This window comes from Chelonia mydas, chromosome 20, assembly GCF_015237465.2.
Source record: "Chelonia mydas isolate rCheMyd1 chromosome 20, rCheMyd1.pri.v2, whole genome shotgun sequence".
Lineage (NCBI taxonomy): Eukaryota > Metazoa > Chordata > Testudines > Cheloniidae > Chelonia > Chelonia mydas.
Window position 1 is genome coordinate 15,416,405 of NC_051260.2, and position 27,668 is coordinate 15,444,072.

General features: G+C 55.5%; 1 protein-coding gene across 14 annotated transcripts in view; it reads right to left on the reverse strand.

The window, feature by feature from the left end:
- The window catches only part of NFIX (nuclear factor I X), a 149,084-nt gene that overhangs the window by 59,130 nt on the left and 62,286 nt on the right, over positions 1-27,668 (reverse strand). For 6 of the 14 annotated variants that reach the window (XM_037887722.2, XM_037887725.2, XM_043533215.1 and 3 more), the window contains one exon: positions 19,916-20,447. In XM_037887722.2, coding sequence (XP_037743650.2) covers positions 19,916-20,447 — 532 coding nt within the window. Of the gene's footprint in view, positions 1-19,915; positions 20,448-20,589; positions 20,776-21,039; positions 21,898-23,377; positions 23,884-23,906; positions 27,075-27,668 lie in introns of those variants that run through there. The other 8 variants (XM_043533219.1, XM_043533218.1, XM_037887720.2 and 5 more) reach the window with 6 other exon arrangements.

Genomic DNA, 27,668 nt, shown 5'->3' on the forward strand with positions numbered 1-27,668 from the left:
CCCGCAGAGCTTTGCCACCTTAAATAAAAATACCTCACTCCCGACCCACAGCCCCCTTCCCCCCGCAGCTCTGCCAGTGCCCCACACTCCCGACCCGCAGCCCCCCCATTAAAACATCCAAATGGCGATGTCAAACCAGGCTGGTTTTGCACCAACCAGGAAATAGGAGGGTCTCACCCTCTCATTGCCCCTTGTATCACTCAAACTGGTAGCTCCGAGTTCTTTCCCCAGAAGTACCCTGGCCAGGACGTTACCACCCATCCCCACAACAGCCCAGCAATAAAAGCTGCCTTAAGAATATACCAACTTCAGAAAATACCACTACCGTACACATGACCGATGAAACAAATAAAAATACCACCTTAACAATGAAGGCTCCAGTTTTCAAAGGAGCCGTCCCAGACTAAACACTGCCCTACAACGTAAAGCATCACCTTTAAAAAACGACTGCCTTAAAAAAATAGCATCTTTCTGAAATAAAAATACCACCTTAAACAACTAAAATACCACCTTAAAATAATAAAATACCAACTTTAAATAGTCTTAAATGAATAAAATATCACCTCAAATTGTATACCACCTATACAATTAAAAATACCACCCTAAAATACCTCCTTAAATGGATAGAAATAGAACCTTGACATAATATAGCACATTGAAATACCTCTTTAAATGAATAAAAATGCCACCTTAAAATACCTCCTTAAATAAATAAAAATACTACCTTAAAAGAATAAAATACCACCTTAAAAATACCACCTTAAATAAAAATACCACCTTAAAATACTGCCTTTAAAAAAATTAAAAAGCCACCTCCAAAATGATTTTTTAAAACACCTTAAAAAGCTGCACGGGCACAGAGGGCACAGCCAGGCGGCGGTGAGGGGCCGCAGCTGTGCCCGCTCTGCATTTGAAGCATCTGAGCACCAGTCTTTTTGCAGCCGCTGGCTCTTCTATGCCCCTTGCCCCTCTGCGGCCAGCCTTACGCGGCTGCCCAATAGCAGCCCTTGTGCCCAGGCGTGGCCTCCTCGGAGCAGGTCGATGGCAAGGCTGGCGGGCTCAGAAAGGGCAGTCGCTGTTCGGAGAGCACACAGCGGCCTCTGAGCCCCCTGCAGAGACATGGGGGGGCCTAAGCCGGCACCGGGTCGTCAGCACAGCAGGGGTGCCCTGGCCAGGGCGCTGCTGCCCCCACCCATTTCAGGTGCCAAGCAGGGTGGGGATTGGGGCGGCTACACAAATGCCAGGTTCCAAAATTCAGTGTAAACTTTACCAGAGACCCACCTCCCGGGCTCAGCCTGAGCCACAATCCAGTTCCCACGGGACCGCTGAGCACAGGCCCGTCCTTCCCTGGCCCATTCACAGGTCTGGACAGGGAAAAAAAGGGGTCATGGGGGATTCTCCGGCCCTGGGAATTTGGCAAACAAGGTGGGACGGTTCCCAATGCAAAGTGGAACGAGCTCAGGGCCGTTCTCTGGCCTGGCGGCTCCAGCAGCTCAGACTGGCTGATCTCTGGCCTTCGTATCTAGGAATCGAACAATCCCTGGCTGCCCTGCTCTCCAAGCCGATTGCAAACCTGGGACACTTGGCAGGGGGGCCCAATGCATGGGATCTAGGACAGTCACCGGGGTTCAGGTGACCTTCCATGGCACGGCCGGGTTAGGAGATGTAGTTGTGAGGGGCAGGAGGTACTGGTACTCCATTGGCAAGCGACGCTTGGCAGCGTAGCCTAGGGGACAGAGCACTGGACTGGAACTCGTGAGACCCGAGATCTATTCTTGGCTCGGCTATTGGCTTGCAGGGTGACCTCGAGCAAGTCGCTGCCCCACTCTGTGCCTCAGTTTCCCCACCTGCACCCCCTTTGTGACATGCTTGAGACCTCCAGCTGCTCAAAGCAAGGGGTGGTTGCTATTGCAAGGTCTGAGCCCCAGCAGCGCGATCTCCGCTCTCCCGGAGAGAAAGGTCCTGACACACACGCTCGTGCGGGCACCATTCACCCTGTCCCGCTGCGAGCCCAGCTAGCAGGGAGCCCGTCTGCTCCGGTGCCCGTGGTGTTCCAGGGCCGCAGACGGCGCAGCAGGTGGCGGGGCAGCTGCTCGCCCGGGACCTCTCTGGGAGCCGTGTTCTCACCACGCACCTCTGCTGGCAGCCGGCGCGCCCTGGGAAAGGGGCCTGCCACTAAGAGCAGCAGCAAACACCTGCTAACAGCCCAGCTCCGGCTCGCCAGGGCGCTGGGCCCAAGCACAGAGCCCTGGGAGGGGAGCTGACGCCCAGCCAAGCAGAAAAATTCACAGGCCAGGCATGGGAAAACAGGGGGCTGCTGGGGAGCAAAGCGGGCAGCAAGGACACCTGAGGGCATTGGCTCCCCCCCCTTAACTTGGGGCTGAATTATGGGGGCTCGGCTGAGCTCGCCCCATGCGAGGAGGTTTGTGTGTGTGAGACACACACAGATGGGGGGGCTGTCTCAGCAGCTCTCCGTGTGCATGTGAGGGTGTGTCTCAGAGCAACCGTGTGCACCCGTGACCCTGCGCATGTGTCTCCACCCTGCCGCCCCTCAGCCAGCACGTGGCGCGTCTGCCCCTCTGCGGCTTTTGTCTCTGTGTCTTTGTGGGCGTTGGCGCACGGAGCGCTGTGTCAGAACACGTGACGTTAGCGTGTTAGCGCATGTGGTGGGCATTTCTCTCCACGGCATCTCTGCACGTGTGGGAGGTACCCCGGGGGGATACTGCCCCCTCGTCTGTACAGCTCCCAGCCCAGACCCCATCCACCCCTGGCCTCACACTCCCCCACAGGAGAAGTCTTTGCTTGGGTTTAAACTAGTGATGCAGGGCACTTTTGAAGCCTGGCTCTGAAATGCACCACCTGGACTTTCCCCTGCAGGTGGCCAGTCCAGCTCTGACCCTGGTGGGCGCTTCTGAAAGTCGCCCTTTGTCTCGGACGAAGGGAGGTGAAACAGGTTGGTTGGATTTCAGTCCAGCTCCCAGCAAGACAAGGCAGCCAAAACGCAGTACCCCTGCAGCAGCGAGGCCAGGGCCAGCTCCGCTTTCCCTTGAGAGACACAAGGAAGCTTCCATCCCCGAGCTACCGAGCCAGCCCCTTTCGCCAGCACATCCCTGCTTCAAATCATGTTCTTAACAATACACCTGCTGCTTCTGAGACTGACCCAGATGCTGGGCATTTCCAAGCACCTCTCTCTGTGTCATTTCTTTCAGTGCCCAAAGAAAGCTCTCTAGGCCGGCTGATTGCTAAAGTACCAGGCCAGCCCCGCACAAACTGCCCAGTACTCTAACCATGGTCACCCCCCCAATTACATGAAGCACCTTCGGGGTGCTAGGGTTCATCGGGGAATGCACATAGAATGGCAGGGATCTTTTATAGCCAATATTCTTATTTCTGCTTTGTCAATAGCCGAGAAACCACAGCCCCACGTGCTAAGGGGGCCGCTTTCATCACGACTCTACAGGAGTAGAGCAAAAAAATCATACCTTGTAGGAGGGGCCAGATGTATAGAGACACAACAGCTCTGATTTGCATCTCCGTTTACATGGGGGTGAATCAGGTATCACCCCACTCAAGCCAAGGAAGATCTCCCAGGATTAAGGCTGGTGTGAATCTGCCCCTAGTGTTTCATTTCCATCTCGCGCCGGTTAAACACATGCAACTCCATTAGCTTCAAGGCAGACCGTCCTAATTTACACCCAGTGCAAAGGTTAGATCAGATTCTACATACAGATTTAACCGGCAGCAGCTTTTCATGACACTCTAATGAGATATTGAGCCACACTGTCGGAGCTCTTTCCGTCCGGAATAACAGCAATTTTGTGCCATGATGCTACTGGGCTAGATTTGTGGATAGATTTGGATACGGTACACCTAGCGCTACAGAAAGGAGAATGATTTTGCATAAAGCTGGCCATATCTTTCGTGTTACAAATTATTTCTATGGGATGGTAAAAAAGGGATCAATAATACGTACCAGTACATAATGGCCGCATTCTAATATAGAGATGATATTTTTGTACCATACCACATTGTATCAGAATGTTTCAACATTACCCCCATGAAACCGTATCGAAATTAAACAATTCAACCAAAACATTCTGATGTTCCCGAACTGAAATTTTTTGGCCTTTCTGCTCCACAAGAAATTGCAAATGTCCAACTTTACATTCTGATTCAGAATGAAAACAACTTTTGGAACGTCAGAACTTCCCGCCGAATGAAAACTCCGTTTTCCAGACAGCTTTAATTTCTCTCCCTCTCTCACACACACACAAACACACACACGCACACACACACCCAGAGTACACGAGGAAGGTATTATATGATTCACAGCTTTTGTCTCAGACTTGTGATCTGTATTATATCACTGGAGTAGATTCTAGGGGTAGGATCTACTGTATCAAATTCCTGGTCCATTTACCACCACACTCGTGGGTTTGAATTGTGTCGGCGTTCTGATGTCGGATTTGATTCTCACAAGAAGCATGGCAGAATTATTGTCTGCCGTGGTTTCTTCAGATGGCAGATTTCATATCTGCCGTCTGTGTTTTGATCAGCGGCTGCTGATACCTCCTGGACTCGTAGGCTGATTTAGTGCATCAAAGCCACAGAGCGTGCGGACCCTATCGGCAGGGTACTGGGCTATATTTTTAATTTGCCACGCTCAGCATTATTGTGGCTTATTCATGTATGTGCCCAAAGATATACTTGGAACTTCAGAAGGCGAAAGTTTCTACCTTAAAGAACCTAATAGCCTGACCCTACAAACATTTCCCACCCGGATTGATGGAACTGCTCACCCCAGGAAGCACTACACCTGGTTAGGAAGTGCTGGACCCCTGAAGACTGGCTTACGTTCGGGATGATGCTAATGCACCTGGCAAAGACAGAGCCTGAATCTGCCATGCTCTTGCACTCCAAAGCCACCGCAATGGCATTCAGGCGTCCCACCCTGCCTGCCTGGAGGGTTGATCTGAACAATCAACCCAGCGCCCGCCTGCTGCAGCCAGATGTGCCCACGAGGGGCACTGCATCCCAAGCAGGTGGTGACAGAAGCTACCTTGCTCTCCCACCAGGCTGCCGGCGTGGCTCAGGCCTGGCGCTGCCACACCGAGCGGCTGAACTTAGCCCTGGATGGAATGGGCTGATCGTCAGGGAGCACCCACTGAGGCCAACGGGAGCCGCAGATGCTCTGAAAACCTGCCCATTTTATTCAGGTGTCTCACTCAAAGCCCCCAAGTTCGATCTATGGAAAACCAGGGACCAGTGCTGAGAATGGCATCACCCGCTCAGGTGGGGCCAGAGGGCCAAGCGGCTCTGAGCGCCCAAACCAGCAGAACCAGCCTATCTCGGGCCCTGCATCTTCAGAAAATCCAGCCATTAAGTGAGATTCAGGAGCTGTCAGGCCCAGGGGAAAACCCGGCCCTTGCTTAGGAGCCTACGGGGAGCCGGGCTCTTTGGAAGATTCAGCCCTGACTGTAGAGGCTGAGAGCTGGGAAATCTAGCCCCAGTGGGGCCTTTTACCCAGACATCTGAGCAACCACAAACCCCGGCCAATGCCCAGGGGAGTCGCTCCACACTCCCCAGATCCAGCCCACGGTGCTCCTTGGACAGGAAGAGGCGTAGCAAGTTCGGCTGCAAAGTCCGGGACTAAGGCAATTTACACGAGTGATCTGAAATGTACGCAGTGGTGTAACCTATGGTATGCACCCACCACAGGTTTAGACACAGAGCGTCCGTGTGCACATCTGTAGACATACGCAAACACACACGCTAGTGCCAAACTGGAAAGAGTCCCAGGAGAGCACCAACAAGGGATCTGAGGTTCAGAAAAGCTGACAGAATTGGGCTTGTTTAGTCTGGAGAAGACAGAGCGGGGCTGATAACTCGCTTCCCATATGTGAAGGACTGGTATAAAGAGGACGGGGATCAATTGTTCTCCAGGGCCACTGAGGGCAGGACAAGAAGCAGTGGGCCAGGGAGATGAAGGTTAGAAATTAGGGAAAACTTCCGAACTCCAGGGCTAACTGAGCACTGCCCAAGTGACCGAGGGAGGCGGCAGAGTCCTGGCATGGGAAGGTTTTCAGAGCAGGCCAGACAAACCCCTGTCAAGAATGGTCAAGATTTATTTGGTCCTGCTTCGGTTCGGGGCCATGGGCTAGGTGGTCTCTCGAGGTCCCTTCCAGCCTGGCATTTCTATAGTGCACGCAGTTCTAGGCACACACAGACCATCGCTTCTTGCAGAGACCCTCAGGGCAGATCAGTGTGTCCTTAACTCAGGTTAAAACAGCAGGGAAGGTGCAGCAAGGGAGTTTGAACTTGGGTTCACGCCTGCAGGGCGGCCTGGGGTTGAACATGAGCTGCCAAGTCTTCCCGGCTATTTTAACCTGAGCTAAGAACACACCGCTGGCTGTTTGCAGACGCCCCTCCGAGATGTCTCCCTCCTCTTCCCCAGGTCTCTCATCCTCCGCTGGCCTCTGGCACAGGAGCTCCGTGGATTGCACAGGACACACGCGCGCTGAGGATCTGGCCCTGGGAGGCCGAACTGGCTGCTGACTTGGGGAGTTGCACGTCATACCAGACCCTTGCTCTGTGCACAGTGCATGTTGCTACAAGGTACAGAGCTGAGCTAGACAAAGCAGCCGCACAATTCACCGTCACCATCTCAGCCCCACAATAGAAGGGAGGAAGCGCTGCGGCCCTCCGTGGCACAGAGAGGAAGGGGTTAACACCCAGCTCTCAATCTTAACAAACAGCTCCCCCTGTCTGGAGATTTTCTTGCAGCCCCAGCTGCTGGAGTCATGTGAGGATGCAGGAATTGCCGGATACACATCATAATCACGACCTACCGCTTATCTAGAGCTTTGAGGCCATAGATCTCGAAGCTCTTTACAAGGGAGGCAGGATCGTTAACCCTCATGTTACAGATTGTTAACCCTCATGTAAACTGAGGCACAGGCAAGTTTAATTATTTTCACTTCCAGAGAGAAAAGCCAACAAACCCCACAAACCCAGCAGTGAGGCCAGTGCAGGGCTGAGAGCTCCTAGGGGGACTACTAGGGAGGGAGTGGCCTGGGGTTGGGGCAATCCACTCTGCTCCCCCAGCTCATCAGCCCTGGGCATGGCCCAAGGAGTATCAGCTAAGAGCAAAGGGCTGGACAGAGAGGTGGTGGCAGGCTGCAGAACGGCCTATTACGTGAGACACTGACCCAGCCCTGCGTGTATCACCAGAAAAGGAACAGCAGGGGACAATCCGGCCCTGGACAAGCTAATCCAACAGGTCTTTGCAAGCTCGAAGCAGCAGTACCCTGAAATACGACGCTCACCAGGCGAATTCCCGTCTCCTGGCACCACAAAGAAAAACAAGGCTCCCTTGGCTATTTTTACAATTTGATGGATTTTTAAATTTAGCTGCCTGCTCCCAAGCGCTGGCTGGGCCTTTTAAAGAATTTGTCTGTTGTTTTTGTCCTTTTTCTTGGAAATTCATGAGGTGATAACACAGCGTTCTCTCCACCCCCACAGCCGGCTGAAGAATCAGAGATACAAACAAAATCTCAGTGCAGCCACCGCTCACAATTTTATTGTGAGTCTGGCCCTGGCTGGTGTTTCTCTAAAAGCCCCAGCTGCTGGAGTCATGTGATGATGTGAGAATCAAAGCTTTCATTACAAGGAAACTATAACAATAATATTAATTCCCTAGCTCTTATCTGGCACATTTCACCCAGCAATCTCCATGCGCGTTACAAAGGAGCATTGTCCCCATTGTACAGGTGGGGAAACTGAGGCACGGGAGGGCAAAGTGACTTGCCCAAGGTCATCCAGCAGCCCAGTGACAGAGCCAGGAACAGGACTTGGGAAAAGTTCACCCAGTCCCAACTTGCTCAGAGGGCAAACAAAGGGAATCCCCAGTTTATTATTTCTTAACTTCACCGATTGTAAGGGGCAGACAGGACCCCATGAGCATCTAATCATCTTCCCACATTGAACCCATTACTTCAAGCCATGGTGTTGCCAGTGATCTCGCTATACTGGGTAGGTGTTTTAAATCCCCAGCTCCTGGAGTCCTGGGATAAAATGAGGGTCTCGGCTTTCATCTAACAAAAAGCAGACTTTCTAGGCCTTGTCAGTGCAGAAAAAAGCTTGAAAATGTGTGTTGTCTGCAGCTGTAAAGGCCCAAACCCCAAAGGGAGAGAAACCCCCCCCATTACTGATTTTTAAAGAAATCTCGTGATTTTAATGCCAATCTCACAATTTTCTGATGGGGAGTCCCGCAGCTGGGGCTGGGGCTACCGGGCTTCCACAGATCTTCTAGAAACACGGCTAGCCGGGACTGATTTTAAACACCTCGTTATTTTTTGAGGGCCTTACTCACGACTTTTGATCACTTGGTGCAGAGGATACGGGAGTTTGGGGCCCATTCTCCGGCTCTCTCCTCCTGATCTCAGCGGCGCTTGCTTTCCACAGATCCAGAAGTACATTGCACCCACGAATGATGTATCAGCATTCGTTATAAATAGGCTTGGCAGAATTCAGGGTTTTGTATAATTTTTGATAGAATATGAATGTTTATTTTTAAGCCTTTTTTCTGTTTTTTATCTATTTAAATGTTCACGGTTGTGCAAAATTACGAGTTTTAGCATTTTCTCTTTATATTTTCATCCATTTAAATTTTCACAGTTGTGGGAAATCGGGGGGACAATTGGGGGGAGCCCAATCAATAATTATATAGTGACAGGAGACGCTAAGATTCAAAAAGTTAAAGCTTTCTAACCGTTAAAACACAAACTGTCATCACCACAAGTCCACATCTCCAAAGTAAATATCCTTAAAGCAAACTTTCATATGTTCTCACACAGCCGTTCTCGTACTTTGTCTCGCTGCCAATTTTGATTATCGTCGACAGAACCATTTTTTCTGCGAAACTGACATTTACCGACACTCGCTGATAAAAGTCAAATCCTTCCAAGTCTAGTTGTAAGCCACGGTGGCAAGCGCCCGCATGGCCGCAACCCATTCCTCTCGTGCCCCCTGGAGCTCTCAAATCCAGCAACCCAACTTAGATATTTTAGTTAACATAATTAAACAAGAAAAGAAAACTATCCTGGATTCAGGAAAGAATAAAGCAAGCAGTTAGGGATAGAGAGCAGGACAAAAAATCAAACCACAATTAATCTAATTTGTGTCAAATATAATTAATAGAAACCAAACCCCCAGGTAATTCTATTAATGCAATAATAACACTGCTCATGTTAGTAGCATGGATCATTTTCCCCCAGGCATTTGAAATTTATGGGGTAATTGCAGCTGAGTAGGAGAGGGATTTCTGCTGGATTATCGAAAATTGCTGCACTTTTGATGCATTTTGAAGTCATGTCACTGGCACCTGGAGAATCTGGAAGGGCATATTTGGTAAATCTAAAGGAGTGAATCAATGCAAGTCCTATAACGATCATTACTGGAGCCAGTCTTGATGAGCTACACCTGCATAGATCCGGCCGGATGCTGCTCTCCCATTTACACGTCACAAAGTGTAGGAGAACAAACCAGGAAGACATTAAAATCCGACGATGTTACATCAGTGCAAATGAGAACAAAACCGGGAAGGAAGTTTGTATCTCTTTAATTTTTCCAAAGAGCCTACCCCCAGTCGAGAGAACGACACCAGCTCCACCAAGCTGCAAGCCACTGGGAGAGCGCATTTATCTTTAATAAATATTACTGCTCGTTCTGCTTCATTGGTTCCTGCATGAGAGAAGGGGCAATCAGGGACAAGGGGGTTTCTGGGAAGGGCTGATCGGGATGGAGCCGCAGACCCAACCCACGATCAACGCTAATTTCTGAGTAAATATCCCACTGGACATTAAAAGGGACCAGGCAAGACTTTGATTTGCTAAGATCAAACGCGCCTCTGTCCTCATCGGCCCTTTGGAGAGTCCAGTTCAGCGTCTCTCCACCATGGCCCCCGAAGCTTCCAGGGCCGACAGCTAGGCAAAAGGTGAGGCAGAAAAGCTTCTGGGAGCAGCACAGATTAGTGGGCCCTGATCTGGGCACCCCCCAACCTCAGCCCATTAACCAGAGGGTTGGGCTTAGGATCTGAATTTTGCAGCTTCGTCCCGTTTTCTTGTTAGAATCTAGAATTGAGTCAAAGCATCAGAGATGTGGGAAGGGGAATGAGCCCAGTAACAGGTCGTTTGGTTTCTCCAAGCAACTGAGGGGGCCGGGGACATGGAGCCCTGGTAACCCCCTGGGTGGGGCCGGTTGGATCCCCTCCCCAGAACGGGAATGGCAAATCACAAACAGTAGGGAGAGCTTTGTAAAACTTAACCAAACATTCTCAGCACAAACTGCAGATCCTGGGGTGCGGGTCCATTGGTATCCCGGTTCTGGGTACTTTTCACCCCAGCTGCGTCCCCCTGGGAAACGCTGCCCCAGTCCCTTTTCCCAGTAATATTCCCAGAGGCTGAAGTCAGCAGCCAGGGTCAGCTCAGAGTTGGGGAGGAGGAGATCTCCCTGCACAAGGGAGCTCCACCAACCCGACACAAGGCACCTTGGCAAGGGTGGGCCCGAGGCGCCTGGCTCCAGCGAGGCTGCAGGAGGGGAGACGCTGGGTCACAGGCAGCCAACCCCTCCCCGCAGTGCTGACAACCACGTGATGGAGATCAGGGCGCCCGGGCCAGCTGCGCCGGCTGCATTCTGTACCATGCTCAGCGCCGTGGCAAGCGAGCGCCATGCTGGCCTGCGGCCCAGCCCCACCCTGCGAGACACAAGGCTAAGCCCAGTGGGGGAGGACAGTGATCCCCAGAAGGGCAATTTCCTGCCCTTCCTCTCAGGCTGTATTGCCGTGGGGTGCAGGGGGCGTGGGGCCGCCTGCTCCGTCCTTCCAAGGCCCCTGTTCTCCACAGTCCCGAGACGCTTTGCAAACAATTAACCCTCCCAGCCACTCCCGCAGGCAGGCTGGCAGGGGATTGACCCCACCACGGTCACTGAGCAAGCCAGTGACACCAGGGAAAAGCCTAGTATTTCCTGGCTTTAACCCACTAGGCCCTACTGCCAGCTTAGGGAGATAACCCAGGAGTCCTGATTCCCAGCCCCCACTCCCCCACTCAACCCCACCCCGTCCCAGAGCAGGGAGAGAACCCAGGAGTCCTGACTCCATAGCCGCCTGCTCTACCCAATAGACACCACTCCCTCCCCTCTGAATAGTCGTAGATGGCTCCTCCCTGGGCTCCCCGCTCCACCCGAGACGGGCTGTCACTTCATGCCGAGCGCCGATTATTGGGTTTTGTTACCAAAACTGCAACGCCCTTTCTACGCGTGTGGCTCTAATGAGCCCCCTGAACATACCGAGGGCTGTTTGGTTCCCCCGGGCAGTTCTTGTCACCATCTCGAAGGTGGCCACGCTAACGCAGCATTAACCAAGCTCCACTTTTCTTGATGCGCTGCGAACCGGTCCTTTCAAAACTGGTAAGCAGAGCCCCGCTCGTCTGCCTGCGACACGGGCAGGGGCACAGGCAGAGAGCGCCAGCTGTGGGAAGTGGGTCTGTGGGGGGCTGAATCGGGGTCCACATTCAGAAGGCGCTTTTCCCAAGCTGCCTCTGCCCTGGGTATCACAAGATGGCGGCAGCGTCTCCGCCGAGAGCCACCGCGCTCCCTTTCAAGATGCCCGGTGCCAGGCACCAGATTGAAATGCCGGCAGTTACATCTCCCCCTCCTTCCCGGCACCCAACTACCGAATCCCAAACTGTCAGGCCAAGGCAGCCGCTTGCCGTTCGTTTTCAGAGCAGCCTGTCCCAGGGGGGTCTATGGGCACTGGCCAGGCCGCGCCAGGAGTGTCTCCGGGGGCCGGAGTGGTGTCACGCCGTGTCCCACGCTGGTTACAGAGTCACGGCTGTCTGGCAGAAGGGAGCGTTGGCATCTCCGCTCCCTGAGCCAGGGGCATAGGGAAGACTGGTCATTATGCAGGCCACCCCGGCCGCCCTGACATACAGCTCCCAGATGGTGGCAGCATCTCTTAGAGGGCAAAGGGGAGTTCCCCTGGGCGGCATTTTATTTAATGCCAGTGGCTGGCACCCGTATGACTGGGCACAGCTGGAGGGACGGTTACCTAGGCAGGCGAGTCTCCCAGAAGCGTAGCTGGGGTACACAGAGATTATCCACTTCTCATGTGGGGACCATGGAGGTGAGGTCAGTTCCCCCGGGTCCTGGAGTCACCTCGAGCCCGCGGTCGGCGGATCTGGAGCAGCAGGCTGCCTCCTGGCCTGCCCTGGCGGCTAGCAGGCCTGGGATGAAGGGACGCGACTCCTGGAGACGCCGGCCATTCAAACCGAGCGGGGATGCACAGACTCAGAGCCCCAGAGCAATCAGGTGCCAAGTCCCTGGCCATAGGACACGGCCAGCACAAGGGGGGGTCCTTGGGCAGCTGCCTCGTGATCTGAACAGCGACTGACCCGGCTGGCGGTAATGTCACTTGGACGACATCAAATTGGGACCTCATGGGACTTGAGACAGTCAAACTCAGTGACCTTCCCTCCCCCGCCACCTCCACCCCATGGCCAGATCCGCCCCCACCCTTCTGACAGCCTGGCCGCACTTCCCAGCTCCAGGCCTGGGGGCGTTCTGCCGAGGGGCGCGGCCATCGGCCCCCAAACAAACCCCAGAGGGTGCGACTCCAAACTAGCGCCACTGGATGGCACATGGGACCGCGTCTCCCTCCCCCCACCGGGCAGCTGGAACTGCCACCTGGGGCCGGGCACTGATTCGAGGCCGCGTTAACGACGAAGAGCTGGCCTGGGGCTTTTGTGCCGGCCGTGAGCGGAGGTCACAAGCCTTGATCGTTACGGTTAATTTCACGGATGCAGGGCAAACGAAGGAAGTGAATGGGTGAGTTAGCTCCGGCGAGTGACGTCCTGCCGGCCGGTTTAGGAACCCGCTCTTCCGACCCGGAAAACCCAGATCCCGACACTTCCGGCACAGGACGCTGAGGGCTTGAGGGGCTGCACTGCAGCTGCAAACCCTCCCCTTACCCCAGGTCCCGTCGATTCCCGCGCCCCCCGCTGCCCCCCAGCCCAGCGAGGCCCGGGGAGAGGCGCTGTTACAGCTGGCTGGACGACCGACCTGGGGGCTGCAGGCTGGGGGTGAGGAAGAGGAGGGACAACCCCCCCGACCCCCTCCGGGCAGAAGGGGAGGGGCAGAGCCCTGGCTCACACTGGGAGGGCTCCCCCGGCACAGCCGGCCTCCCGCCTGCCTTGGGAATGAAAACAAACAAGGAATAAAAGAAGGCTTTTGTGGCGCGGTGTTGACACGGCCGGGGCCTGTGAAAGGACCTTTCAAACTGGGCACCTAGGCAGGGAAACCAGCCGAGCCCTGGCCGGGCAGCTGATTCCGGGCAGCTGGCGCATCACACGTAGCGGTCGGGCCGGGGGACCATCGCACTGAGAGCTACAGCCAAATCTTGCCAGGGCACAAGCCAACTGGGTACCAGCCCCCAGCTCTGGCCGGTGCCCTGCAAGACCCTGCCCGCCCTGCGCTGGATACCAGCCCCCAGCTCTGCCCGGTGCCCTGCCAACCCCTGCCCACCCTGTGCTGGGTACCAGCCCCCAGCTCTGCCTGGTGCCCTGCCAGACTCTGCCTGCCCTGCGCTGGGTATCAGCCCCCAGCTCTGCCCGGTGCCCTGCCAGACCCTGCCCGCCCTGCGCTGGGTACCAGCCCCCAGCTCTGGCCGGTGCCCTGCCAGACTCTGCCCGCCCTGCGCTGGGTACCAGCCCCCAGCTCTGGCCGGTGCCCTGCCAGACTCTGCCCGCCCTGCGCTGGGTACCAGCCCCCAGCTCTGCCCAGTGCCCTGCCAACCCCTTCTCGCCCTGCACTGGGTACCAGCCCCCAGCTCTGTCCGGTGCCCTGCCAGACTCTGCCTGCCCTGCGCTGGGTATCAGCCCCCAGCTCTGGCCGGTGCCCTGCCAGACTCTGCCTGCCCTGCGCTGGGTACCAGCCCCCAGCTCTGCCCGGTGCCCTGCCAGACTCTGCCTGCCCTGCGCTGGGTATCAGCCCCAGCTCTGCCAGGTGCCCTGCCAGACTCTGCCTGCCCTGCGCTGGGTACCAGCCCCCAGCTCTGCCCGGTACCCTGCCAGACTCTGCCTGCCCTGCGCTGGGTATCAGCCCCTAGCCCTGCCAGACTCTGCTATCACTTACATGGGAGTTAATCTGGAGTCACTCCGCTGCAGTGGTTAGGGCGACTCTGGTTTCATACTAGGGGAAGGCGATGGCGCTCAGTTCCCTAACGACTCCCAGGGCTTTCCCCATTCACAGCACCCAGGAGCGAGCGGGGCTCCCAGCCCACGCACTGGGGCTAGGAGAGGAGTCAGGCATGCAGGACCGAGCCCAAGGGCAGACGGGAATGCAGGAGGGAGGAAGTGTGGCTCAGTGGTTAGAGCACTAGCCTGGGACGCCTTAGCTCAATTCCCTGCTCTGCCACCCCCTTCCTCGGTGACCCTGGGCAAGTCCCTTAGCCTCTCGGTCCCCGTCTGTAACCCCGGGGGTGGCACTGCCTGGTTAGCACATCAAGCGGCAGGGGAGGGTCCTAAGGAGCTGCAGTGGGCAGGCCCGGTAGCGAGGGGCCGGCAGGGAGGGGGTGCTTGGTGAAAAAGACGCCAGGCAACGCCCGCGCCTAGCGCACGGTGCCAGGCTCGGGGCCCTGGGGGAAGCTCCGACGGGTGCTGGCAGCGATGCGGGAGGGAGCCACGGACCCTGGCCGAGGAACAAACCAGCCAGGATCCAGGGCTCCCCCAGCTGCGGAAGGGGATTCCCGCCCTGCCAGGGAGCAGGAGGGCCCCGGGTGGGGGCCGTGCCCTGGGCACAGAGGGGCTCCGAGCGGATGGTTAATGAGCCCAGCTTGGCGCCGGCACCGCCCATCACTTTGCACCATGGCGCCCTGCAAGCCCTGACGGGCGGTGCCGCGCGCCAGCAGCTTTCCCAGAAACTGGCACCTGGGATGGCAGATGGGGGTGGGGAAGAATTTGCCGGGGGGGGATGGGCCAGGTGCCCAAAATCCCTGGTTAATGGCTCTCCCCACCCCACCCCGCCCTGCAAAAATTCAGCTGGCAGGCGGGTGAGGCTGCACCCCAGGGATGGGCTGTCGGGAGAGCTAAATGACAGCAGCATGGGGGCCCCCAGCGCTCTGGGCACGCAGTGAGGGCACCTGGGGCACCGCGCCCCCGAGCTCTGGGCACGCAGCGAGGGCACCTGGGGCACCGTGCCCCCCCCCAGAGCTCTGGGCACGCAGCGAGGGCACCTGGGGCACCGTGCCCCTCCAGAGGTCTGGGCACGCAGCGAGGGCACCTGGGGCACAGCCCCCCCCCGAGCTCTGGGGACGCAGCGCGGACACCTGGGGCACCGCGCCCCAGAGCTCTGGGCACGCAACGAGGGCACCTGGGGCACAGCCCCCCCCGAGCTCTGGGCACGCAGCGAGGGCACCTGGGGCACGACCCCCCCAAGCTCTGGGCACGCAGCAAGGGCACCTGGGGCACCATGCCCCCCCCAGAGCTCTGGGCACGCAGCAAGGGCACCTGGGGCACCATGCCCCCCCCAGAGCTCTGGGAATGCAGCGAGGGCACCAGGGGCACCAGGCCCTGCACCCCCAAGTTCTGGGCACGCAGCAGGGGAGGCCTCGGTTACATTGGTGTCTCCATTGTTCTAAGCCGAAGGGGGGCACAGAGCTGAAGTAATCCGTGGCCGGGTGGGAACCCAGGTGTCCTGACTCCCAGCCCCGCCTCCCTGCTCTGACCACTAGACCCCGCTCTCCTCCCAGAGCACAGCTCAGCAGCTCACTGAACTGGGGCTGGGGGCTGCAGTTCTGAAGCAACACCTCCCTCAGCCAGAGGCCAATTCTGCCGGGAGGGGGGATGCACCGGGCCCCCCCATCACCCCACCCCAGAGTCGGACACAAGCGGGAACCCGTCTCCCAAGACCCCTGCAGAGCGAACAAAGCTGCTAGACCAAACCCATTCACCAGCTCATTCTGCCAGGAACCAGCTGGGGGGGACTCCCGGCGACCCCCCATCCCATGGCCGGGGCGGAATGGCTCCCCCAGAGAACACAGCAAGTGAAGCATCATGGGACACCTGAGGGGAACCCAGGAGTCCGAGTCAAATTCAACACAGCCCCAGAGGAGGGAGGGACAGGTAGATTTTAAGGCCAGAAAGCCCTGCTGTCAATCTAAGCTGAGCCCCTGGACACCCTGGGCCATAGATGGTCCCGAAGTGATTCCTGCTTGAGCTAGAAAAAGGTCCCATCTTGGAGTAACCATTTCCAGCGGGGCCTGGGGGAGTCGTGCCAGGGGTTAATTCCCTCCCGCTGAGAAACCTGCTCCTCCTGTCTGGTCTGCGTCAACTGCCAGCCACGGGATCTTCTCACACCCTGAGTGAAGAGCCCCCTGTTACCAAACTGGTACTGAGGGAGAGACAGAGAGAGGGGGGTGTGAATGGGGGTGGACAGAGATAAAAAGAGGGGTGTGAATGGAGATAGAGAGGCAGGTGTGAACAGAGACAGACAGAGCAAGAGGGGTGTGAATGGAGGACAGGGCTGGAAAGGGGTGTGATTTGAGCCTAGAGGGAGTGTGAATGGAGCTAGAGAGGCAAGTGTGAACAGGCACAGACAGAGCTAGAGTGAGGGGTGTGAATGGGGGAGAGGTGTGAATTCAGGAGGGGCTGGGGGTGTGTGACCGGGGCCTGGACAGGGTGTGAATGGGGCAGCTATAGAGGGGTGTGAATTGGGATCAACAGAGAGTGGTGTGATTGGGGATAGAAAGACAGAGGGCTGTGACTAGGGAGAGACAGGTAGATCCTGTCTTCTGCTACTGACCATGAGACCTTGCGGGGAAGGTGTAGGGTCACTTTATCTCAGAGGCGCTCAGGGGCCCCTGCCCTACCCGGACGGCTGCCCCCCCACAGGGGCAGAGGCCCCCAGCCACACACGCTGGCGCTGCTGCCCCTACTCAGCATCGGCGCATCTGCCAGCGGGCAACTTCCTCCGCACCCCAACATTGAGTGCAACAGGCCCAGGCCCAGCCCCGGAAGAACCAGGCCGGCGGGGGCTGGGTGTCACGCACTCTCCCAGGAGCCCCCGCCATTCACAACGGCGTTTTAACAGCTGCCAAGACGCTCGGGCTCAAGGCACCATCCGCCCTCGTCCCCCATGGCGCAGCACGGGGCACTGGCAGCCAGATCCCGTGCCCGCTCTGCCGCGGAGCCATGCGGGTTACAGAGGCTGGGGCTTTGCCTTAGGGGGGGCGGGTACCTGCTTAATCCAGAGGCACAGGGGGTGGAGGGAGCGCACCGGGGGGTCCAGTAGCCCAAGGGGATAGGGCCAGGCTCCTGTGGCCTAGGAGAGGCCGCACTTCAGCCTGGCCTTGCTGTGGGGAAATCCCTTCCCCTGGGTGCCGGGGGCTGGCGCCCCGTGGGCAGGGGCCAGAGGGGGGCAACTGAAGACAATCCACATCCCGGAGATCCTGGCCTGCTAGACTAAAGGACCCCCAGGCCCATTGGAAGCGAGCAGGGTAGAAGAGAGGCGCTGGTGTCCCCAACCCCCTTCTGCCGCCTGCAGAGAGAGGGGCCCCACATTTCACACACCTCACAGGCAGGTCAGCCCAGCTCCTGGCCCAGCAGCCCTCGCAGGCCAGGTGGAGAAGGGGCAAACACAAAGCCTGCTCCCTGGTCTGTGAAACGAGGGGTGGAGGGACACAGGCCTGATCCCCCCGGGTTAGGGCCCATGGGGTTGGCACTGCCAGCTCCCCCCCCACCCCGACACACCCAGTGCTCCACAGCAGGTCGGCGTTAAATGAGCCCAGCCTCCCCGTGTTGCTCGGCAGGATTTTTTGCCAGCTCTGAGCCTGCGAGACGCTGGGAAGGGAGTGCCGGAGCTGCGCGGGCAATGCCCAGATATCGCTGAGGGGGCACATGCAGGCACTGGGGAGCTGGGGGTGTGTGGCAGTACTGGAGGGGGGAAATACATGAGTCTGGGGAACTGGGGTCCTGACACCGTGCATGCATTGGGGTTCCGTGTGCATGTGCATTGGGGTTCCGTGTGCATGTGCATTGGGGTTCCGTGTGCATTGGGGTTCCGTGTGCACTGGGTTCCGTGTGCGCATGCATTGGGGTCCTGTGTGCATTGGGGTTCCGTGTGCACTGGGTTCCGTGTGCCCGCTGGGGTTCTGCGTGAGAGCGTCTGTTTGTGTGTCACTGCTCTGTGCGTGCACGTGCATGCTGAGCGTTAGTGTGCATACACACACGTGTGTGGGGCGGTTGCATGTGCGGATCTACAAGCCTGACCTTTCCCTGTTTCATTCCATTTTGTGGGTTTGTTCTTTTTTTAAACCCACCCAAAGCTGTGTGCAGGGGGCGGCTGGCAGCCTGCCCTCTCCGTGCCAAGCCTGGAGATGCCCTGAGCGGTGTGTCAGCGAGCTTGCAGTCCTACCAACCCCGAGCACACAGACGCTGTCCTGGCGCACGCACACAAACCAGGGGGGAAACGGCCTCCCAGCAAGATCAGATCGGGGAGGGTGGCAGGGGATATAAAATACAAACCACTCGGGAGACAGGAGCTCGCAAGGAAACAAATTTGCTAAGAACCAGCAGGGCTAAAGACCAGATCCTCCACAGGTCTGCCTATGTCCCTTTCTGCTCTCTAAAGACGAGACAGTGAGATAGAGCTGGGGAAGTTTGGATGCTGAGACACAAGGAAAGAAGACAAGAAAGAGGAGGAAAAGACAGAGAGAGACAAGAGGAAAGAGAGAAAAGATCAGAGAAAGAAAGACAGAGAAAAACAGAAGAGAAAGAAAAATAGAAAGAGGGAAAGTCACAGAAGGAAAGTCAGAGGGAAACAGGAGAGAAAGCCAATAAAAGACAGAAGGGGAAAGTTAAGAGACAGAGGAGGAGGAAATTCTGATCAACCTCTTCATTACAAGTTAGTTGAGCAAAATGTAAACACAGAATCACACTCCACCAACCAGTTTGGATTTCAAAGTCTGCAGCAAATTGGGCGTATCTGGGCAAAGGCTAAAAATTAACCAGGCATTTCTGTTTCAATTGGAAAGAAAACAAAACAAAACAAAACAAAAAATACGCAAAGGGAGGAACTGAAAAACAAACCAACCCACCCCCAAAGAAACACCCACTTTCAAAAAAAAAAATATAAGAAAAAGGAGACAGAGGGGAAAATCTGAAAGACATCAAAGCGTCTGGGGTAGGAACAAATGACAAGAGGGGTTGAAAAGAACCGAGTGACTAACCCTCCGAGAGAGAGAGAACGGCTTCCTGCCTGGGACAGTGCCCACTGAAATTGCAGGATTATTTCCACCGCCACACAGTGAAAAAGTGCCCAGCGCTGCCGAGTTGCATGTTGTGCGGTTTACATGCCATCGGCACAAACCCCCAAAACCTAGCCGACAAAAGAAACCGACAAAATCCAGACGGGGTCTCGGTGACCATCAAAGCGAAAGGGAAAGGAAAAACCCCCTCGGAATGAAATCGAGTCGCTTTCCCTCCCACATCTTGAGTCTTTTCTCTTTCCATTTTTTTTTTAAAGTTGCCGTTCGCACAGTAGTGGGCATTTCACAGGCGCGTGTGCACAAGCACACCCCCCGTGCAAAACAGGGGCCTTTTCACCAGGGATCGTGAGCATGAAGATGAGGGCAAGCTACGAACCACCCCAGATTGCCCAGACTGTTGAGGGTGCTGATGCTGAGGGTACATTTGCACGATAAACAACAGAGACCAATTTGTTAATTACGGAGACAAAGGTTCAAGGAGGGAATTAAAAAAAAAAAAAGGAGAAAGAAACAGCTCGATCCCTTGGACAATTCAATCTCAAAACAAGCAGCAGTGATGGGGGACGGTTGTTAGGGGGGTGGGGGGGTCGTAGGACTTACCAGGAGTGTGAACAAAATACGCCAAGTAAAGATCCAGTTCTTTAATTGTGACTCCAATGTGGTGCGGCTGGACGCAGAGGCCTGGGTTGGAGCACTGTGGTGATTTGTACAACCGCTCCCCGTCAGTACTTTCGAGCGGGATCCCTTTGAATAAGATGACCATTACAAGATCCAGTCTCCAAACCTTGTCGGCCTGCCTCAGACAGTCAATCCTGCGGATTTTGCCCTTCTGGTCCGGGTTGGAGAGGACGCAGCACGGGGCTTTCTTACCGGTGATGGTCAGGACGAAATCCTCCCGGAACTCGGGGCGGATGTCTTTGCGGAGTTTGGCCAGTAGCCTCGATGCCCATTTCTGCTTGATCTCTGGTTTTTCCCCCAACAGCTCATCCTTCACGGCACGCTCCTCATCCTTGGACATCCGCTTCTCGTGCTTCTTGAAGTACTTTCGCTTCCGAGCTTGCAGGTTGAACCATGTGTAGGAGAAGGCACGCACATGAGGGAGGAGAGCTTCGATGAAAGGGTGGAATTCATCCTGGAGGGGGTGGTGGAAGAGGGTGAAAAGAGGGAACGAGACAAAAGGAGGGGGGGAAGGTTAGAACGAGAAAACGGAGGAATGCTATTTTTAAAAAAACCCACAACCTTCCCGACCAGTCGCGCCGGCTGACGCGACTCACTCGATCCCGAGAACAGAGACGGCGCGGAGAACCGAGTTCAGAGCACGGCCGAGCCAGCCACACAACACAAGACCAGCCCGGAAGACAATCCACCTCAGTTGGGACAGCGGTGGGTGTTGATTTTTTAAATCTTTTCCATCTTCTGCCTTCCCCTCCCCCAGCTGCAAAATAAATTTCAAAAAGGCCAAAGAAAATTCACCATCAGAACTAGAAACTCGAGATTTCGCTACTTTTTCACTAATAACCACGATAAAGTTTGCCTTGGCAAGCCCGGGGTTAAAGACAAAATTGGCCCCTGGCCCCATCCTTGTCCCCCCCCACACCCCCATACCTCGATTCTCGGGTTAACCTCTTTGCTGGCAGGTGTGTATGTGGGGTTATTTGGAAGATCTGCTCTTCCTAAAACTGCCTCCCCCTCAAACAAAATCTGACAAAAAGCAAAATAATTACCATTGCTCCGTCTCATTCCGGCAAAGCTAAGCACCCGATTCGGAAATTCTGGACTCAACAGAGTTGCGGGGTGAGGGGGGGAGGGAAAAGGAGGTGGGGGCTGTGAGATGGAGGGGGAGGAGGGGACAAGGAGGAGGGAAGGTAGAAATTTTACAGGGAGGAGGCAGGGAGGGGAGAATGGGGGGCTGGGGGGCTTGGTTGGTTGAATTCTCAATTGCAGAGGGAATATAGAATTTAAAAACCTGGGGGGCAGGAGGGATAGAAAGGAAGGTAGGAAGGAAGGAAGGAAGGAGGCTGACAATGGAGGTGTGGGACACAGTGGGGGATGGATCTAGCACCCCAATAATCGAACGGAGGAACCCCCCCCCCCGCACGGCAGATCCAAAATAAATAAATCAGAAATTCGCAGAATGGCCCCTATCGGAAAAAAAAATTAAACAAACCAACAGAGGAAGGAAGGAAGAAAAACGCAGGGAGAGAGAGAGGAGCGGCAGGCGGGGGGGGGCGGGGAAGGGCTTTTCGGCGCTGGTAAAGGCGCAAAGATGCCAAGTTAGCTGTTGGTCCCTCCGCCTGGGTGGAGGGCGAAGGCAGGCCTAGGAGAAGGGACGGACGCTGCGCTGGAATCGACTGCGCTCAGCCGCTGGCAAAACCCAAAGTGCTCAGGCTTTTGGGCTGGGTTTTGTTTTGGTTTTGGGGGGTTTTGTTGTTGTTTTCCTCCCTTCCCCCCCCCCTTTTCCCTTTTTCCTCCTAAACTCTCTCGCTCGCTCCTTTCACGCTCGGTCCCCAACCATTTGCCTGTGCCAATGCCAGCAGAAGAGGGGGGAAAAAACAGAAAGAGCGAAAGAGAGAGGAAGGATCCACGTATTTGGCAAGGAGACACATTTCCAGACCAGCCAATGGCTGCATCAAAGCGAAAGGGAGGCGGGGGGTGGGGGGGACTGGCGGAGCAGAAACTGGGGGGGGATTGTATTGAGGGGGGGGGCTGGTGGCACAGAGAGACTGTGCAGTTAAGAGACTGAAAACAATTTGCCAAATCGACAAGTTTATATCTAATGAATAAGCAAAGTCCAGCCGCGATTCTTTTTTTTTTTTTTTTTCCGGGCGGTGGATATTTGGCGTGCGGGAGCCTGGCAGAATATTGCTAAATAAATAAAAAACTCCGTTCTTCACCGCCCCCCCCCACCCCCACCCCCACCCCGACAACCAAAAAAAAGGCAGTCCCACAAGGCCTTGGAAAAAGCAGCTGTTCTCTCTTTCCGTGTCTCTCGTTCCCGCATTCTCTCTCTCCGTCTATTTATAAAAAAGGACAGAAGAAGATTTCGTTCCAAATCTGCCCCCCCACACACACCACACACACAAGGTTCGGATTAAAGCCACGGATACTTTTTTCTAAGCAGCGGAATCGTCAATTTCAAACCCGCCCATCCCCAACCGCACATAAAAACACCATCACACTAAAGGGTTTTTGCATCCTAATGGAGGGCCCAATCCGACAGCCGCCGAGGGTTTCCTGCGGGCACCCGATCGGGCCCTCTCCCCTGCCAAGCTGGACGATTACTTTTTCCAAACAAAAACAATTTAGTTGCCAACTGACTTAACTCCTTACCCCCGACCCCAGCGTGTAAAGACACTACAACCGGTGGCAAAGGGACTTGCCGATATTAGCACACAGCCCAGATCCCTAAAGGGCCCTATTTACTTTTTAAGAAAATCCGAGGAAGCAAAAAATCCCAAAACTTATTTTGGGGGGGGGGACGGGAGGGGGTGCAAATGTATGATATTTTTAAAGTCCCCTCCAATGCCGAGCTAGTCTCTTCGAAAGACGATCCCTCCTGATGTTGCCTCTTTTCGAGGCAGGACTATTTATTGTCCGTGCTGCACGCTCAGCTGCATCGAATGGAAAAGCCGCCTACGAAAGCAGGAGAAGGTGAGGGGAGAAGGGGGACCCGGGAAAGACGAGGAAAAAGGGATGAGAGAGGAGGAATGGGAGAAAAGAAGGGGGAGGGAAGGGAAGGAAAAGAAACGCAGCCAGAGGAGGGGGTTCAAAAGAGAAATGAAACAGGGAGATTGAGAAAGTGGAGGAGAGAAGAAGACACCCGAGGGGGGGGGAGGAGAGAAAATTAAAAGAAACAAACCGGGGGGGGGGCAGAAAAAATTGCCCTGATTTTCGGGCCTTTCTGGCTGCGCCCCCAGGCAACACCCGGCTGTAAATCCAGGCGTTGGAGGGGGCGCAGAGCAGAGGCGACAACAGCCGAAATGGCAGCTCTTTTATCCAAAGTGGGGGGGTCGATGCCAGCCCGCCCGACAGCCTCCCCAATCTACCCATCCAGGCACTTACACGGCCGCCGTCGCCGTAGTACCGCAGCATCCCCAGCCCGCGGAGAGACCTCCGCCCGCTGGCCTGGCAGAGCTCCGCTGACAGGTAGAGCAGGCACGCTGGCTAACCCGCCGTGGCTCTATCCCCGACGCCCGCAGGCAGGCCCAGGCCCCGCTGCCAGCTTTCCAGCTCCCGAGCAGGCTGCCAAGGAAGCGAGAGCGGGGATTGTGGGGGAGGGCCGAGGTGGGGGGCGACGGCTGTCATTTCCCCGTCTCCCCCCCGCCCCCAATCCCAAACCTAGCCGCAGCCCAGTAGAGCAGGGTACGGCAATCCCTAGGCTCCAATCCTCCCCTTGCACACAACGCACAAGAAAGCTACGGCTCCTAAATACCCTGCTTGCTTGGGGAGAAATTCAGGCCTCCCTGCACTTACACCTGTGGCCAGGCCCTGACCTGGGCGGCAGGCCCTGTGGGGAGCCAGACAAAGGTGGCTTGTCCCCTTCCCGCCCTCCTGCTTTGTCAGGGGAGCCAAAGGGGGTGTTACAAAATACCTGTGCCTGCCCGCTCTCCTCCATCGGAGAGATGAAGGGGGAGGATGTGGACTGGTGCCATGGAGGCAGGAAAGCTGAGTCCAGAGGGGGAGGGGGGTGAGTGTGGAAGTTGCAAAGAAAAGGGAGAGCGAAGAAAGAGAGAAAAAAGAGAGAAGAAAAAAGTGAAAGCGAAAGAGGAAGAAGAAGAAGAAAAAAAAAGAACGAACGATTTTCTGCAAGCAGAAACTATTCCAAGTTCAAGTCACCAGGGTTTAGACCCTAATCCAGAGCTTTCACTTACGGCAGGGGATTTACTGGTTCCTAGCTACTCAGAGCAGGGATCCTTCCCCGGATCGGGGATGGTTTCCGTAAGGAAAATACAACAACAGTTTAAATCTAAAACACACACACACACACACACATACAGAGTCAACGTGTAATTAACGCCCAGTCTGAGTGTAAAAGCACCCAGCAAACGAGAGAAAGGAGCTGCTGGCAGCCGTCGGGGCTTTGTGGGGGAATATCGAATGGAAATTAAACAGCCAGGGGGGAGGAAAAGAGAAAGCAGAGGCCAAAGAAGGAAAATGGAAATAGAAAGTTAGAAGGGGGTGGGGGGGGGGACAGAGAGAAGGAGAAAACCAAGGGATGAAAGAGAAAATGGAACAGAAATCAATGGAGAGAAGACGAGAAAGTGGCAAGGGAGGGGGAGAAAAGGAACAGGAAAAACAGAGCAAAGCTGGAGAGAGAGAACGAGAAAAGAAGACTCTTTCTCTAAGGGTGCTTGCTCGCCTCCAATGACCGCCCGCTCTAGTGGGCTCGTGTCAGTTTGACTCCTGCTCCGAGCGCCCCTCGGGAATGGGCCCGGGCGGGCATCGGTTGGCATCTGTGGGCCTGGCCTGGGGCCACCCTTGTGAGTTTAAAAAAGAAAAAAAAAAGGGGACTCAGGTACATGACAGCCCCAGTCCGCCGTGCCCCAGGAAGAGGCCTGCTCAGCGCAAAGTCCGCGGCCGTTCCACAGGCAAACACCCCTCCGCCGCTGGGCTGTCGGGTGCTTTCTCCTCCACGGCGACGACTGCTGTATCTCACCCTGTCCTGTCGGGCCTTGCAGTGCTCCGTCGTCTAACAGGGGTGGGTTGCCCTTAGTAAAATACCCCCGTGGATGGCAGTAACAACGTGAAACACGGCAGCCTCACTAGGGCACAGCACCGTTACTGGAGTCTCTAAAGGGAGGGTGGCAGAGGAAAGAGGGCAGAGATACTGGACTGGATGCCAACCCCCTGCGGGTCCTCGATCTAAGCACAACCTCCACCCCCTTCTACGGCACAACTCCCCAAACATCTCTGACAACACATGAACTGCGGGTCTACGGCTGAGCCGAGCCTCTGCCATGCACAGCTGCGCCCGAGGGGAGGCTATATTTCCATTGGGTGTGTACGAGGTACCCCCCCCCCGGGTTGAGAGGGGTCAATACACCGATGCCAGGCAGCGTTCTCGAGCGGTCGGTGCGGCGGGCCGAGGGTTCGGTCTTTCTGGGTTCCGTGCCCTGGCACCCGCAGCTGGTAGCGACAGCCGCAAAGAGGGCGGATTATTAGAAATGCCTCTCTCGGAGAAAGAAAGAAGTAGAGCAGAAGAGACTAGAAAAGACGGACGGCTTGGCAGAGGGATTTAGGGGGGAAGAGAAGGCCTGGGAAGGAGACAGAGAGGAAAGCAGGAACTTGCAGCGAGGGGAAGAAAGGATGAGGGGAAAAGGAAGGCCAAGATCCAGGGAGGGAAAATAGCCCAAATGCCCAGCTAGAACTGGCCGTGGGACTGCGCCCAACTGGCTGGACATCCCACCCAGCGGGGAATGCGCCCTGGTCCCCCAACATGCAGAGACACTCGGGGAGGGGGGTGGCAGCATTTCTTTCTCTGCCGCCCCCAGCCAAGCTCATCCCGCGCGACCCACACCTGCGGGACTTGGAATCTTTTTACTAAATAGGATTTTTTTCAATTCGCCCTCCCAAAAGAGGGGGTCATTTTTAAACCCACCCACACCGGCCGGGTTACAGCGAGCAAACTCCCGACGCCTGCTTCTTCCCAGCTGGGGGGTTGCGGGGGGGTTCTCCAAAGCCTGGGAGATAGTTTATGAGTTTTAATAACTCCAAGTCAAACTTTCCGACTCCTGATCTTATCTCCTCCCCCCCTTCCCCCCCCCCCCCGACACACACACTCTTTTCATTTTGGGTCTCTCTTTTTCAGCAGCAGCATGTCAAGCTTTCTCGGTGTTGCCATAGAAACAGTCACTGGCACCCTGGCAAACTATTGCCCCGGTGAATGAATAGCACATAAATTTCGTCTCCCTGCAGGGCGAGCAAGACCTGGGCTGCCTTGGCCTGTGGCTTGCACTTGCAGTGATGGGGGAGCTTTTAAGAAACTGGGGCACAACTTTTTGGAGGGGGGGGTGACACCTTGACTAACCAAGGGGGTTTATTCCTGCTCAGTTCTGCAGCAGCAGGATATCTGCCCCTTACGTGCTGCGGAGGTAGTTTCGAGGGAGTCCGCCAATCTCTTCTACCACCTTGCGGGGGGCTCAGAGCTGGAATTATTTTGCCCCCGTTTCCCCGCCCTGCATACACCCAGAAGCTGTGGACTCCCCCAGCCACAATGCAGATTAAAAGCAAACAAATCTTTTTTCTCAACAGCCTGAGCCATTAGTGCAAAAAATGCCCTCCCAGAGCTGGGCTGGCGCAGACTGTGAGGAGAGCTTCTTCCTTTCTTTCTTCCTTTCTTTCTTTCCTTCCTTCCTTCCTTCAGTGTCTCTCCCCGTTTGCTTCACCCTCGGCTTCCCCAACAGACCCAATGCTGCTCAAAGCCAGAGTCCAGTTCCAACCCTTCCGAATGAGGCGTCACGGGTTTGCCTGTCCTTACGATACAGACGTCCCATACAAATATATCTCTAGGAAACCCCACACATGCAAATATGCAGCCATGTAATAATGATATCGCTCTGTTTTCTCTCTGCATTCTTCTGCCCCAACACAAAGTGTTTGCTTGGTACAATTTTCCCTCTCTGACCCGATTTAGTCCGCACAAGAGAAACCTGTCCAGCAGACTCAATGTCCTAACGAACTTGAGTTAATTAATGCTGAGGAAGAAAGAGGCTCCCCTCAGACACTTGAATCATGGGTCACTGGCCCTTTCAGTTTTCTATTTGCAAAAAAAAAAAAGCCCGCACTCAAATATTTTTTCATGTCTGAGCAGAGAACACAAACAACGCCAAGAGCTGCAGAAGGGGAAAATAAAGAAGTTGCCCAGGATTCAGAGCACAGAGCTGCGCAGAGAGAGCTGCAAATATAACACGAAAGAAAAGGGCTGATTTGCGGTGGACTTAATTTTTTTTTTTTTTTTTGCTGGGCGACTGCTGGCAACAGCGAAATGCAACCGCCAGAGCAGAGGCGAAAGAGCAGCGGGGTCCCTCTGCCCTGTTTGCTATCAACTTTCACAAATTAATAAATGATTTTAACGCCAAGCCGAGCGCTTGGAGGCAAACGCAGGGAATAAGCTGGAGTTCTGGAAATGGAAGTGCACCCGAGAAGAGTCAGAATCCTTCCAGCTTTGTGAAGGAGAGGAACAGCTGGAGTTTGGATTGCCACATGCTGGTCCCGATCCTGCTTGCGCACAACCAAAACTCTCTTTCAGTGCAGTGTTGTGCCCGCGTTTGGACCCAGCTGGGAGCGCAGCTAACAAGCAGGAGTGCCCTGTACCCATCCGCTCTGGGGGGTTCAATTCTGCACACGTGCACAC